The sequence below is a fragment of the Anabrus simplex genome, chromosome 1 (genome assembly GCF_040414725.1).
Source record: "Anabrus simplex isolate iqAnaSimp1 chromosome 1, ASM4041472v1, whole genome shotgun sequence".
NCBI lineage: Eukaryota > Metazoa > Arthropoda > Insecta > Orthoptera > Tettigoniidae > Anabrus > Anabrus simplex.
The window spans coordinates 66,005,427-66,021,051 of record NC_090265.1 but is presented as its reverse complement, the minus strand read 5'-3'; the positions used below and the strand labels follow the sequence as shown (position 1 = coordinate 66,021,051).

Genomic DNA, 15,625 nt, shown 5'->3' with positions numbered 1-15,625 from the left:
ACATTCACATGTCGAGTTTCTGCCGGTGGTTTCTGAGTGAAGTGGCTCCTCAGTTGTTCATTTCTTCAGAAGAGGCAATTCCCAGCACCTTCTGTTATGTTCATTAACAAGGGAATCCCGCATCAGTCCTATTTGTAAATATTTTCCGGACCAGTTTTATTTTATCCACCCAGTATGTGGAGGTTACCGTTTAATTTTTTTTTACAATTTGCTTTACGTCGCACCAACACGGATAGGTCATATGGCGAGGACGGGATAGGCAAGGTCTAGGAATGGGGAGGAAGCGGCCGTGGCCTTAATTAAGTTACAGCCCCAGTATTTGCCTGGTGTGAAAATGGGAAACCATGGAAAACCATCTTCAGAGCTGCCAACAGTGGGGTTTGAACCCACTATCTCCCGGATGCAAGCATACAGCTGCGCACTACTAACCGCACGGCCAATTCGCCAGGTACCGTTCAGAGGGTCTTGGGTTCGATTCCTGGCTGGGTCGGAGATTTTGATCATGTCTGATAATTCTTCTGGCTCGGGGACTGGGTATTTATGTTTGTTCCAACACTTTCCTCTTCATATTCAGACAACACACTACAAGACCAACCACCACAGAAACACGCAATAGTGATTACATCCTTCCATATAAGGTTGGTGTCAGGAGAGGCATCTGGCCCTAAAACAAGGCCAAATCAACATGTGCGACACAGTTCGCACCTGCCACCCCACAGGTGTGGGAAAATCGGTAGGAAAAGAAGAAGATATGAAAGAAATTGAGTAAATGTGCTATTTAATGACAATTTGTTTTAAATAATATTTTTAATTTTAAGAATTTGTTCCTCAAATGGTTAAAGCGACACCCCTGAGATAAATAGATATATTTACCTAATACATGGATTTTCACGAAACTTTGTGGGAATGTCACCTACATAAAAGTAGAGATATCACGAACATTTCTTTCATATACAATTAATAGCTTTTCCAAAATACTTTTTTTTTCTTTTTTAAAAATTTTAAATCAATTTTTCATGATATATAATTAAAATGTTAATGGAAATTTGTTATTAGGTAGATAATACTTCTTTAAAGAGCACTACGTATCGATTTTTCTGAACATGGTTTATATAAGGAGATTTTGGACTTAAAAATCCCTACTACTTGAAAAAATTCTGCAATCATAATTTCATATGCAGGTTTCCTAATATAGCTGTGATACATATACCATACAAATTTTGTTACATTTGGCAGAATATTATGGGAGAAAAATGGGATTTAAATGTAAAATTACAATTGGTAGGAAAATTAAAGCTCAAGTGAAGTTTTCTTCCTGATTCATTACCTCAAAGTCATCAGAATCACATGTTTTTCCTTCCTTATCTTTCTTAGCAGCTTCTGTATGAATATTGGTAACTCTGGAAGCTTGTCTCTTCTTCTTCTCCTTCTCCAAAGAATGGCCAATGATTCACCTGCATCTTGTTTCTCACAATGCAACAATGCAAGCTATGGGGATTGTAGTTTCTGTCATGTCATGTCATGCTATAGGTGCAGGACTAAAATGGCTTGAAGTTGATGCAACACTTTCCTGACGAGAACAATCTGCTCCTGATAACATTTCATGACCTTTTGTCCCTGGCTTCTTCAATGGAGACTCCTGTTCGGTAATAGCTGATCCCCATCTCCTATTAAAAGTTCAGCAATTCGTCGCTTAGCTAAGGCTGATTTATGTTTACGCATATTGTTTATTCCCTTGGACACAAGCTATCAATTATTACAGCACACTATCTTTCAATAACAATAGTATCTTGATACGAAACTACAAGAGGTTACTTGCGCGCGTACTTCACGAAAGTAAACAGACTGGCTACCACCACAGAACTCACAAAAAAGATTAAACATACAAGAATAACAAAACTTATAGTTGTTGGCATTATTGTAGTACCATCAGAAATACCAATACAAGCATACAATGTTGCTCAATGACAGTCCAGTACTGAAATATTAGTCCGTAACAGGCTTTATAAATACATTCAGAAATAAAGTAGAACTTGCAGCCGGATTCTGTATAAATGTATCAGAAGAGAGAGGGGGGAGGGGCTGTTGGCCCATCCCATGTATGTGTAATTGCAAAGAACAGGCATATTTGATTGAATGGAAACATGATAATGACATCATCATAGCTGCCAACTTTACAAAACAAAAAATCAGGAGATTTTGATATGAAAATCAGGAAAAATCAGGAGATACAATTGGTCAAAACGGCTTAATCTACATGTCTTGCGCAATGCAATACTATGATACATTTATAACACTTATAGTCTCAAAACCCGACTGTTGCTATACGAGGCTACCTATGATACATTTATAACACTTATAGTCTCAAAACCCGACTGTTGCTATATGAGGCTACAAGGCTGAAAATAACACACCTCTATTCCCTCACAGGAAGTACGAGTGTGAGATTATCAATCTCTGATAAGCCTTCCGAAAATAGTATGAATTCATGCTCCACACGTATGTATCGGTCATGCACTTAAATGCCATTACTTAGCAAATGCATAGATTAATATATTACATCAAGTGCCCGCGCGATTATGCGAAGCACAATGCTATTTGTATCAAATAACTAGCTGTTGTACCCATCCTTCGCTATGGAATTTTGAGAAAGACTGTCCTTATTTTTTTCCAACTGAAGTCAACATAGGTCGTTACAATGATGTCAGTATGAATGTCACGATTAAAAGTAATGGTGTCTTATGAAATATTTGATAACATGAAAAACAGCACATTTTCTCACTTTTAAAGTAAAGTATCACAGTTTCGATCTAACATTCAAAGTTTCAGAGCTAGAATGACCAGGCCGCAGACAGCCACTAACACTCCTGTGTCATTATTTCACTTATAATGATGCGTGTTGTTTAAAGGGACCTAACATCTAGGTCATCGGCCCCTAATGGTACAAAATGCGATGAAATGTAATGACAATTTATAAGTCCAAAATCATCCACTGACCAGAATTCAAAACGTGCTGTTCCTCACATAGTAGCAACTAACCATAGGCAAGGCACACGCATGGTGTCGCTCATAGAGTGGTACTAATCACAGGTACTGTAAAACTCACCCTGATTCACACGCTGTTGCTACTAATCACGAATATATTGTGTACCTAACATAGTGGTACTACGCGCAAGTAAAAGCGACCCAGCGTGGTGGTACTAATTATAAGTAGTCTCATGGTTCTAATTCAAACATCCCTAGGTTGCCCCTTTTAGTTGCCTCTTACGACAGGCAGGGGATACCATGGGTGTATTCTTTGCCTGCATACCCCACACACAGGGTGGGAGGTGTTCGGTCCACGAGAGCTATTTTATTTCGCTCAAGTCCGCCGGCAAGCCGGTTAGGAACCCCCTATCCCCCACCTGGAACGCGCTACGTTGTAATATTACCTCTCTCCCTGCTACGCCAACGTAATAGGTTCGTGGTTATTCCATTTAAGTATGCACAATGCTCATTCCAGTCACTGTCTCAGAGTAGGTATTGAATAGCTGGAATACTACGATGATCCAGTGCGTTACGTACCAGTAGTATCCGAAAATTTATGAACCAGAGGAATCGCATGCTAAATGAGAGAGAGAGAGAGAGATAGATCTAACTCCCCAGCTACTTCCCGCCAATATTCAAGCAGGCTGTTATACTAGGTACGCAGCAGTAATCTCATCTATTGGAGATAAATGGTAGCAGAATACACAAAGCACGTCACAACAAACAATGGTCAATGTAATGTTATTGTTGATCAATTTTATGAGCTGTCTATATTGTAGGCTTTCACATTTAGTTTTCTTCCGACTCTGTACATTAGAGCATCTGATGTAAAGTGAGTCCTCCTTTCTTTTATGACTCCCTTTTGTGTTATTATTCAAGCGTTCCTTCATGACTTTTTCTTCATTCTTATAATCATCTTCACAATATTATTATAGTCAGTACTGGAAACCTGAATAAGACATAAATAATCAGAAATTGTACTCTCTATAACTGTTATGTAGTACTTTTTGATATGAACAATTAGATAGGTAATTAAAAAATACATTTTGTTACCTTCCCCTAAACTACCATTTCGAACAGGGTGAATAAAATTATTTGTAGCGCGGACTGTAGTTTTCATTAAATTATCCTCAGCCGTTTTGTCGTGATGCGCGTACATACTTATATACAGACAGACACTGCGGAAAATTAAAACGTGCATTTCTCCTTGTTACTGTGGTCATGACCGGTACAGAAATATCATTCTTTAAACATTCTGAGCAATGTACAGACAATCTTTTTTTTAAGTTATATTGAGATAAATGAAAATTATTCACAATTGTCTCCAAAACGCTCCTAAAATCTCTAGAAAAGTCACTAGTCATTATCATTGAAATTCTATCACTATATCACTAAAAACCGAGCTCGATAGCTGCAGTCGTTTAAGTGCGGCCAGTATCCAGTATTCGGGAGATAGTGGGTTCGAACCCCACTGTCGGCAGCCCTGAAGATGGTTTTCCGTGGTTTCCCATTTTCACACCAGGCCAATGCTGGGGCTGTACCTTAATTAAGGCCACGGCTGCTTCCTTCCCAATCCTAGCCTTTTCCTGTCCCATCGTCGCAATAAGACCTATCTGTGTCGGTGTGACGTAAAGCAACTTGCAAAAAAAAAAAAAAATAAAATAATAATAATACTAAACAAGACTCCATATCTAGCGCCTAGTCTCTAGAATCGAGTAGACTTATGTGAGAGATTGATGATCGATATACGCGACGCGATATACAGGTTTCAATAAACATCGCACATTCGCGCACATTTCTCGCATTAATAAACGTAGATATTTCGTTTGAAAGCGGCCAATGAGCGAAGGACTTCCAGCCACTCGCGTAAAAAAGGTGAAATTGCGGGATCTGAAAACAAATGTTATAAGTCCACCAAGAAATAAGCTAAAATCGGGAGAAACAATAGAATAATTGGAAGGCGGGAAAAACTGTCAAAAATCGGGAGTCTCCCACCTAAATCGGGAAAGTTGGCAGGTATGCATCATTAACTAACAAAGCAGTTCAGCAGATGCCACGCCAATTTCTGCTGTGTGCGGACTGGCAAACAAAGCATTATTAAAATGATAAATTGTTTGAATTCAATGGAATAACTTTGTGACAAGAAAAAAGAAACTCAATCCTTTCAATTTCAGTCATAAGAAAAAGTTTGTCAAAATGACCAAAATATCGATTTTTATCTATGGAGTGTCGCCTTAAGTTGTATTTTGCATAACATTCTTAACCAATCTGTCAGAAAAACCTTTCCTTCTATCTCCTAGGAACCAGTACCTAAGAAATGTATCTGCGATACTAAGTAATTGATACGTACCTTTTTAGTTCTCTCATGAATTCCTGATCAAAGTTTTCATCCCATCCACAGTCCAGCAAGATGCGGAAATCATCTACCTGAAGCATGTAACATGGTGGAGATTCATCCATAGCTCCAGAGATCACATGGACCTTTATTATAGAAGTCATTGTGAAGAATCTGAAAAACATGGAATATACATATTGGTCCTGATGCAGTACTTGCAACTCTAATTTGAGAGAAATAGTACCATGTACCTCAGTGTAATAAGGAAAATATCCTTAATTCTAATACGAAAAACCATGACAATCATAGTATTTAGAATATACGAAGGTCGAACAAATATAAACAGGATTTTTGTTCCTGACATCAACAGTTGGGAGGACTGGCCCCGCGCTTCTGCTATGCTTAGGTTGGACTGTTAGGAGGGGGGAGAACATGCTGTTACACATATCCTGCCATTCTGTCAGTAACGCTCATGATGTCAGACCAACAGGTGCACCCCTCCACTGTGCAATGCATAATTATAAAATTTCTTGCTCATGAAGGAGTTACAGCGGCAGAAATTCGCCAGCGTTTGGCTGCACAGTTTGGTGATCAATCATCGTCAAGGACATATGTAAGGAGTGGTGGAGGAAAGGGGAAGCAGCACCAGTGAAAGCCAAGACTCGACTGTCAGCTGGCAAGGTTCTTGCAACCGTTTTATTTCCTATCGGCGAGGCATTTTGCTGATTGATTTTTTGCATGAGCAACGCACAATCAATGCTGCTTATTACTGCGAGCTGTTGAACAAGGCTAGGGTTGCATATCGCCGCAAAAGACGAGACCAACCGATCTGACAATGCGCAGCCCCATACTGCAGCTCTAACTGTCTCCCAGCTACAAGAAATGCACTGAACTACACTTGATCATCCTCCTTACTGCCTGGACTAATCGCAATGTGATTTTCATTTGTTCGGACCACTTAAAGAAGCTCTAGGAGGGAAATGATTTGAAGATGATGAGTCTGGAAGACTCTGTGCGCTACTGGCTGGTGACACGACCCTGTTCTTTTTACGATGAGGGCATCAGAAAGCTGCCCATTCGCTGGGACAAATGCATTTCCAAAGCAGGAAACTATGTGGAAAAATAGATTGTAACTGCCTTGTGTTTTTCAATAAATGAATTTAAATAAAAAATAAAATCCTGTTTATATTTGATACCCCAGTAGTAGCATCTTGGCTGCCAGAAAATGGAACCAGTAACTTAAATGGTAAGAAGGACCAAGATTTTTTTTCCATCCTTGACCAGTCTCAAGAAATTCTACGACCTAAGATTACCAAAGGAGGATTCTTTTCCAAAAGGAATATGCACATTAAAAAAAAAAGCTCTTTTGTTGACCTCTGTACTGGTCTGACATCATGCAGATTACATTCATATCAGAGAGAGCCAACACATCATTATAAATACAAGAAGAAATTTCTATTTGCTCCTCTCTTCTTCTAAATCTCATTGAAGACATAACACTTTGCATCTGAATCTGCAAACTGTATATAACCAGCTAATTAATAGCCAGTTTCTGCAGGGAGAAAAAAAAAAAAAAAAAAAAAAAAAAAAAGAAGAAAAAATTGACCTGCCTGACCATTTGGAGTATTTAAAACTGCTTGCAGATCAAAATTAATCATACATCAATTCTTATCTCATTACGAAGAAAATGAGGCTCAAGTTTTTGCTGAAAGAACAATTTTGCAAGTTATAAATCTCATTCCGTATTGACGGTTATCAGTTTACAGATAAAAGTATTTATAAAATCCTCCTTATCAATACCAACTCATCTATTAGATGGAACGAAGTCTAAACATGTTTCAGCCCATTCTCAAGGTCATCTTCAGTAGCAGAACAAATTATTACATAACACAAAAACAAATTAAAAATCATGATGAAGTGGAATGACAGTAGAAAAAAATGAAATGGTGCATGGCTTTTAGTGCCGCGAGTGTCCAAGGACATGTTCGGCTCGCCAGATGCAGGCCTTTTGATTTGACTCCCATAGGCGACCTGCATGTCGTGATGAGGATGAAATGATGATGAAGACGACACATACACCCACCCCCCCGTGTCAGTGAAATTAACCAATTATGGTTAAAATTCCCGACCCTGCTGGCAATTGAACCCAGGACCCCTGTGACCAAAGGCCAACACGCTAACCATTTAGCCAAGGAGCTGGACGGAATGAAAGTGATCATGGTTAATGAATTAAAAACATATTGAGGTGCAAAGTCCTCTTGTCTGATGGGTCGTTCTTGATTGATAAATAAAACTTGCTGACTGTTAAAATGAAAACAGCCGGGCTGAGTGGCTCAGACGGTTAAGGCGCTGGCCTTCTAATCCCAACTTGGCAGGTTCGATCCTGGCTCAGTCCGGTGGTATTTGAAGGTGCTCAAATACGACAGCCCCATGTCGGTAGATTTACTGGCACGTAAAAGAACTCCTGCGGGACTAAATTCCGGCACCTCGGCATCTCCGAAAACCTTAAAAAGTAGTTAGTGGGACGTAAAAAACAAATAACAATAATTATTATTAAAATGAAAACACTGCGGTGGGCAGTGTAGTGAGACCGTCAATACCGTAGATTAAAACGTGTAACTTCTGTAATGAGAAAAGGAATTATGAGTGGATGAAAAACGAGTCAAGATAATGTAAGAAAATGAAAACTCATCACTTACTTGTAATAAAAGTTGTTGTCTCGAACGGAAATGACCTTGTCAGTCTCAAGTCAAATTGACAACTAAGCTTGTGTGTGACTTACCATGTATCTGTGCCGATGTAGTTGGGTGGGGGAATGGAGAGGGAGGGGCTAAGGGGAAGGGATGAGGTGAGTCACGGGAGGGGGCTGTTGAAGGAAGGGCGGGTCTTGTTTTAAAATGTCGATAGTGAAACTCATCTTTATTAAACTGTTCATAAATGAGCAGGACAAGGGTTCCAATAATACATTTTTCCTTTCATTGATTTCATTTAAGTTGTGCACGGGATTTTTATATTGGTCAATATCTATATAAATATTCTCTAGTATATTGAGTAAGGGACCTTTCTGTTCATAGTGTAAGATCTTTAAATCTTGGTCAATTGCTGTGTACTTGTGATTTTCCTACAATGTACGCTCATGGCTGAGTAGCGGTTGTATTTCACAGCATTGAGGTGTTCGGAGTATCTTATATTGAAGCTATGGCCTGCTTGTTCAACACATGTTGAAAAACACGATTGGCATTTTAATTTGTATATCCCAGAGTTTGTGAATTTTTTGTTGCTATTGACAGTATGTGAATTTAAAAAATGTTTTTGCATTGGTGTGAACAGTCTTGAAAGCTACTTTTAACTTGTGTTTTTTAAAGATATTTGAAATAGGATATATGATATTATTATTAAAGATGAACTCAACTGAAACCGCAGACAGAAACCTCTAAAGCAAAAAAATTCATGGATGGAAAGTGCAATCAGAGAACGAAGTGAAAAAGAAGACTGGAACAAAGCGGACAGAAGAACGAAAAAGGATCCACGGAGAAAGGATGAGAGCTGTTTGGCAACTCAGAAAACAGAATCGTTAGAGCTTTGTGTGATCCATTGGGTCCATACGCACATAATAACAATAATAATAATAATAATAATAATAATAATAATAATAATAATAATACACTGACTGACAGAGCAAATGCAACACCAAGAAGGAGTGGTCAGAACTTTATGCCAATTGCAGGGTAGACTGACGTCACTGAGGTATGCTCATGATGTGAAATGCGCCGCTGTGCTGCGCACGTAGCGAACGATAAATGGGACACGGCGTTGGCGAATGGCCCACTTCGTACCGTGATTTCTCAGCCGACAGTCATTGTAGAACGTGTTGTCGTGTGCCACAGGACACGTGTATAGCTAAGAATGCCAGGCCGCCGTCAACGGAGGCATTTCCAGCAGACAGACGACTTTACGAAGGGTATGGTGATCGGGCTGAGAAGGGCAGGTTGGTCGCTTCGTCAAATCGCAGCCGATACCCATAGGGATGTGTCCACGGTGCAGCGCCTGTGGCGAAGATGGTTGGCGCAGGGACATGTGGCACGTGCGAGGGGTCCAGGCGCAGCCCGAGTGACGTCAGCACGCGAGGATCGGCGCATCCGCCGCCAAGCGGTGGCAGCCCCGCACGCCACGTCAACCGCCATTCTTCAGCATGTGCAAGACACCCTGGCTGTTCCAATATCGACCAGAACAATTTCCCGTCGATTGGTTGAAGGAGGCCTGCACTCCTGGCGTCCGCTCAGAAGACTACCATTGACTCCACAGCATAGACGTGCACGCCTGGCATGGTGCCGGGCTAGAGCGACTTGGATGAGGGAATGGCGGAACGTCGTGTTCTCCGATGAGTCACGCTTCTGTTCTGTCAGTGATAGTCACCGCAGACGAGTGTGGCGTCGGCGTGGAGAAAGGTCAAATCCGGCAGTAACTGTGGAGCGCCCTACCGCTAGACAACGCGGCATCATGGTTTGGGGCGCTATTGCGTATGATTCCACGTCACCTCTAGTGCGTATTCAAGGCACGTTAAATGCCCACCGCTACGTGCAGCATGTGCTGCGGCCGGTGGCACTCCCGTACCTTTAGGGGCTGCCCAATGCTCTGTTTCAGCAGGATAATGCCCGCCCACACACTGCTCGCATCTCCCAACAGGCTCTACGAGGTGTACAGATGCTTCCGTGACCAGCGTACTCTCCGGATCTCTCACCAATCGAACACGTGTGGGATCTCATTGGACGCCGTTTGCAAACTCTGCCCCAGCCTCGTACGGACAACCAACTGTGGCAAATGGTTGACAGAGAATGGAGAACCATCCCTCAGGACACCATCCGCACTCTTATTGACTCTGTACCTCGACGTGTTTCTGCGTGCATCGCCGCTCGCGGTGGTCCTACATCCTACTGAGTCGATGCCGTGCGCATTGTGTAACCTGCATATCGGTTTGAAATAAACATTAATTATTCGTCCGTGCCGACTCTGTATTTTCCCCAACTTTCATCCCTTTCGAACCACTCCTCCTTGGTGTTGCACTTGCTCTGTCAGTCAGTGTAATAATAATAATAATAATAATAATAATAATAATAATAATAATAATAATAATAATCATAATGAAAGGTCAATGTGGTGAATTTCTCTTTAGGGGAAGATTCTTTTTCTAAGGTGGTCTTGGGTTTACTTTTAAATTTATTAAGAATTTTGTTCACAAAAGCTTTACTGAAACCATTACCTTCGGCTATTGTGTAAATGGTGTTGATTTCCTTTTTAAAATTCTTACGGGATATAGGAACAAAAGAGTTCTGAAAATCATACTATTAAAAGCTGTCTTCTTCTGCATCCCAGCGTGTAGAGAAGTCTGGTGAATTGTGTTTATTGTGTGAGTGGGCTTCCTGTAAATATTAAAAGAAAGGGTCTTATTCTGATTGCGAGTAACAGTTAAATCGAGATAATCAAGAGAATTATTGTTCTCGGCTCTTTTTCTTATTGAAAGCGACTGTACTCAATACTCTCCTGCTGACTTGCTAGGCCTAATGCATAAGAGGATTTTCTTTCAGGGTTTACTCCCTTAGCCTTTGAGGATGCCTTCCTCGTCCTACAAGGCAGTAGGTTCCATCTGTACACCCCCAGAAGGATGGGTTGCCTCTTCCGCCATCTCCACCGTACCGAAGTCCATCTTCTCCGCCGTGGATACCGTTGAGGTCTTCACCCTTAACCCAGGGCAAGCGCCCTCCATATTTATGACCCCTGGAGAGACGGTGTCCCAGTATTCTAAAGCCCCCAGGAATTGGGCTACCTGTTGGTCTGCAGATTGTATTGGTTATTTCAAACCAGCCCTACATACCGTAGGGGCCCCCTGCCCGCCACCTGCGAACGCGCTCTGTAGGGGTCAGGTTCCCCTGGTTACTTATTGGACATTAACCCCAACCACAAGGAGTGAGGTTATACAAGTGTATGCCCCACAGACAGGCTGCAGTGAGGAAGACAATGAGAAATTTTGCCAAGGCCTGGAAGATGCAGTTAATGAGGAAAACATTATTATTATTATTATTATTATTGGAGATCTAAACGCGCAAGTTGGGGTAGATAGACATGGGTACGAGAACATCATTGGTCCACATGGATTAGGACAAAGGAACCCAGAAGGAGAACAACTATTAGATATGTGCAGAAGAAATGATCTTATAATCAAAAATACATTCTTCAAAAAAAAGAGACAGTCACAGAGTAACAAGGTACACTTGGGATGGCCAGTATAGAACATTGATCGACTATGTAATCACAAATAAAGATGGTGGCAGATACATAACAGATGTAAAGTTCATCCCTAGTGAAAGCATGGGCAACGACCACAGATTGCTGGTAGTAGACTTCAAACATAAGACTAATGAAATAATGCACTAAATTATTCTAAAAAACAAAGGGTTAAAACTTGGAAATTGCAAGAAGTCCAAATAAAGGAAGAATACAAACTAAGGATTCAACAGAGTCTGCCGAAGGGTGAAGTAACCAACGTCAATGAAGAGTAGAAGGCTTTCAAAGACACCTTTGTTGGAGAAGCCAAAAACCTATGTGGAGTTACAAGTTCCATCAAAAGAAAAAAGGAGACACCATGATAGAGTGAAAACAGCTGTGAAAGAAAGAAACAAAATAAAGAAGGCACTGGACAAGGAAAAACAAAAACAGGGACAAGAACGCAATGAACAAGAAATACAAAGACTCCAAGGAGCATACAAGAACAAGAAACTTGCTGTAAAGAACATTGTAAGTTAAGAAAAAGAGAAGAAATGGAATGAGTTTGCAGACAAACTGGAAGAGGACAGTAAAGGAAATATGAAATTGCTATACAGAGTAGTGAAAAACAAGCGAAGGGATCAAGAGACCATAAAAGCAATAGAACGTGATGATGGAACTCTGGCACAAGAGGGACAAATTAAACAGGAACTCAAGATGTATTTTGAAAAGTTGCTGAATGGAGATACAGAAAACATAACGGATTGAGGAGAGCCAAGTCGAGAAACCACAACTGAACCACCAATTACATGGCTTGAGGTTGAAAAAGCGCTCAAGAGCATGAAGAAAGGAAAGGCAGTGGGCATAGACGAACTAAGTGCAGACATGTTAAAAGTAGAGGGAATTCCAGGAATCCAATGGCTCTACAGACTGCTCAACAAGATATGGGAGGAAAATACTATTCCTGAGGACTGGTAGATGGGCATCATTGTACCTCTGTTCAAGATAGGAAGCCAACAAAAATGTACTAATTAACGTGGTATTACACTAATGTCTCATGTCCTGAAAATATTGGAAAAAATAATAGAGACCAGAATCAGAGATATTATTGAACCAATTTTGGAAGAAGAGCAGTATGATTTTAGACCAGGAAGGTCAACTACAGACCTTATATTTGCAATTAGGATGCTAATGGAAAAATACTGGGTGAAGAACAAGCCTTTATTTCTAATATTTTTGGACATTCAGAAAGCCTACGACAGTGTACCAAGGGAAAGAATTTGGCGATGCATGAAAGAACTTCAAGTGTGAGACAGCCTCATAGACAAAGTGAAAATGCTGTACAGGGGGAATAGAAGTTGTATTCAAGTAGGACGTGGTTTGTTGGACTGGTTTGAAACAAAGAGAGGAATGCAGCAGGGCAGCTCACTGTCACCACTTCTATTTATTATTGAGATGGATGTAGTAATGAAATCTATTATAAGGAAAGAACATGGAGATATCAAAGCCTTCACATTTGCAGATGATGTTGCAATCTGGAGTAACTAGAAGAGGAATTGGGAAAGATAATGCAAAGCTGGAATGAGGAGTTTAAGAAATTTGGGTTAAACATCAGTAAGACCAAGACGGTGGTGATGAAAGTGTATGGGGATGGAGCAGAACCAATAATCATGTTAAATGAAGCCCAACTGGACAGCATTCCAGTTTTCAAATACTTGGGTAGCGTTCTATCAAATGTCAACCTAGCAAAACAAGAGGTGAACAATCAAATCAACAAGGGATGAGCAAATACCTGTGAAAACAAAAATGACATTGTACATGTCCTATTATACACCAATTCTTACATACAGTCTCGAAACCACAACACTGACCAATAGAGATAATTCCAAACTTCAGGCAGCTGAAATGAAATTCCTACGCACTACGATCCAGAAAACCAGGAAAGACAAGATTAGGAATGAGAAAATTAGAGAAGTAGGAATAGATGATTCTCTCCTCAATAAGATTCAGATATCAAGACTGAAGTGGTTTGGTCACATGAAGAGGATGCCAGTTAACAGAACTGCAAGAAAGGAATTTGACAAAACAGTAGAAGGAAGACGACCCGTGGGAAGGCCATGAAGGAAATGGATAGATTTAGTTAAGAAGGATGTACTGCTTAGAGGTCATGATTGGGACAAGTTGGTGGAGGAGGAATGATACAAGGACAGGATGAGATGGAGGAGGCTCATATACCACACCCGGGAAACTGGAGATGGTTTAGGATGATGATTGTTTATTTAAAGATAAAAATTTCATTGTTCCGTATTGAAATTATTAACATTAAAAATTAAATAATTGAAGTTCAACCAATTCAATACATAAAAAAGAAATGTAGTAATTACATTCTTATTTAAATGGGACCGGTTTCGACCCTAGTCCAGGTCATCGTCAGCCGTAAAAACAAGTAGGCGAAATCACACAATGTTTATGAATATTGGAGAAATGGGTCAGTTTCACACTCTGTCAGACACAAAGTCACAACACTATCAAATAATATATGAAGATTATAAATAAACTTGAAGTCGCAGACGAATAGATTTGTAGAAGCAAAACCGCCAGTTCCCGGTGATCAGCGCGGCACATTCAAGGTCATGCTCTGCGGTCTCGAACGCCAAAGTAGAGTGGAGAATGTCTTGAAGGTCCAATATTTGTCTCGGTTGCGGGAAGTTAAGTATGTATATAAAAAATATACGACGCAAATCAGTATAATTGAATGAGAACTTGTGCTCTTGCTAAGTTCTTGGAAAACAGTTGACTTGAAAAAACAATTGTAAAGAGAAAAAAATGTAGTAAAAAGCGCAATATCGGAAAACAAATGAAAACGTATATGCACAGTGCGCTATTTTTTAAATTGAAAAAATTATTAGGACATGATTGAAGTAGTCGAAGTTGGCGCAAGACAAGAGTTAAAATTTGAAAGAGGAGAACCGAAATGAAGGTCGATTGGTTTTTTTTTTTTAAATAGAGAAGGTAGAATAAATTAGAGGAAGAGAGATAGTGAAAAAAAAGAGAAAAAATAAAAGAGATTGAAGTTAGATGGTATTGAGGAAGGATAAGATAGGGAATATGAAGGAGGGGTAGTTTAGGGTGGGTTATTGGAGGTAGAAAATGTGGGTGGGAACTTTGTAAGGCATGGAAAATAGAATTGGGGTTTTGGAAATTGGAATTTTTGAGAAGAAGAATTAGGAAGTCAAAAAGGATATTGGGTTTTTCAGAAATGTCATTTAAATTGAAATTAGGGTTGAAGTACTGGTCAAGGTGGATAAAGCAATTTTCAGTAATGTTTAAGAGGGGGCCTTTGTTAATGATTTTAAGTATATTCATGTCATTGTTAATACTGGTGAAACTATGCTTGGAGTCTTGTATGTGCTGTCCTATGGCAGAGAATCTGTTGTATTTAATGGCGTTGACATGTTCAGAGTACCTGATATTGAAGTTGCGGCCAGTTTGTCCGACGTAGGAGGAATTGCAGTTGTTGCATTTGAATCTGTATACACCAGATTTAGAAAAAGCATTAGACTTATTTAGAGATTTAGAGTTGTGTAAGATATCAAGATTTCTATTGTTAGTTCTAAAAGAAATTTTCATGTTATGTTTTTAAAAAATATTAGTTATTTTATAAGCATCCTGAGTGAAAGTGAAGGTGGAAAAAGCAGTTGGTTGTGTCTTTAGATAAAGTGGTTTTTGGACGGTGTTTGAATTTGTTGATGATGCGGTTAATGAAGGAGTTGTTAAAGCCATTAAATTTAGCAATGTTGCGGATGGTGTTTAATTCATTATCTAAATCTTTTTTGGACATAGGGGTGTTGAAGGCACGAAAAATTAAGCTGTTATAAGTAGCACGTTTATGAGCTTGGGGGTGCGAAGAATCTTGTCTTATTGTAGTTGCTGTTTGGGTTGGTTTTCTTCATCTCAACAACTTAGACTCTAACATTAAATTCACCCTCGAATCAGAACACA

At 39.9% G+C, this 15,625-nt stretch overlaps 1 protein-coding gene across 1 annotated transcript in view; it reads right to left on the bottom strand.

The window, feature by feature from the left end:
- The window catches only part of Cpsf100 (cleavage and polyadenylation specificity factor subunit 2), a 162,673-nt gene that overhangs the window by 131,264 nt on the left and 15,784 nt on the right, over positions 1–15,625 (bottom strand). Inside the window, exon 2 of the mRNA XM_067156208.2 lies at positions 5,378–5,536. Within this exon, the coding sequence (XP_067012309.1) occupies positions 5,378–5,526 (149 nt within the window). The 5' untranslated portion in view covers positions 5,527–5,536. The remainder of the gene's footprint in view (positions 1–5,377; positions 5,537–15,625) is intronic.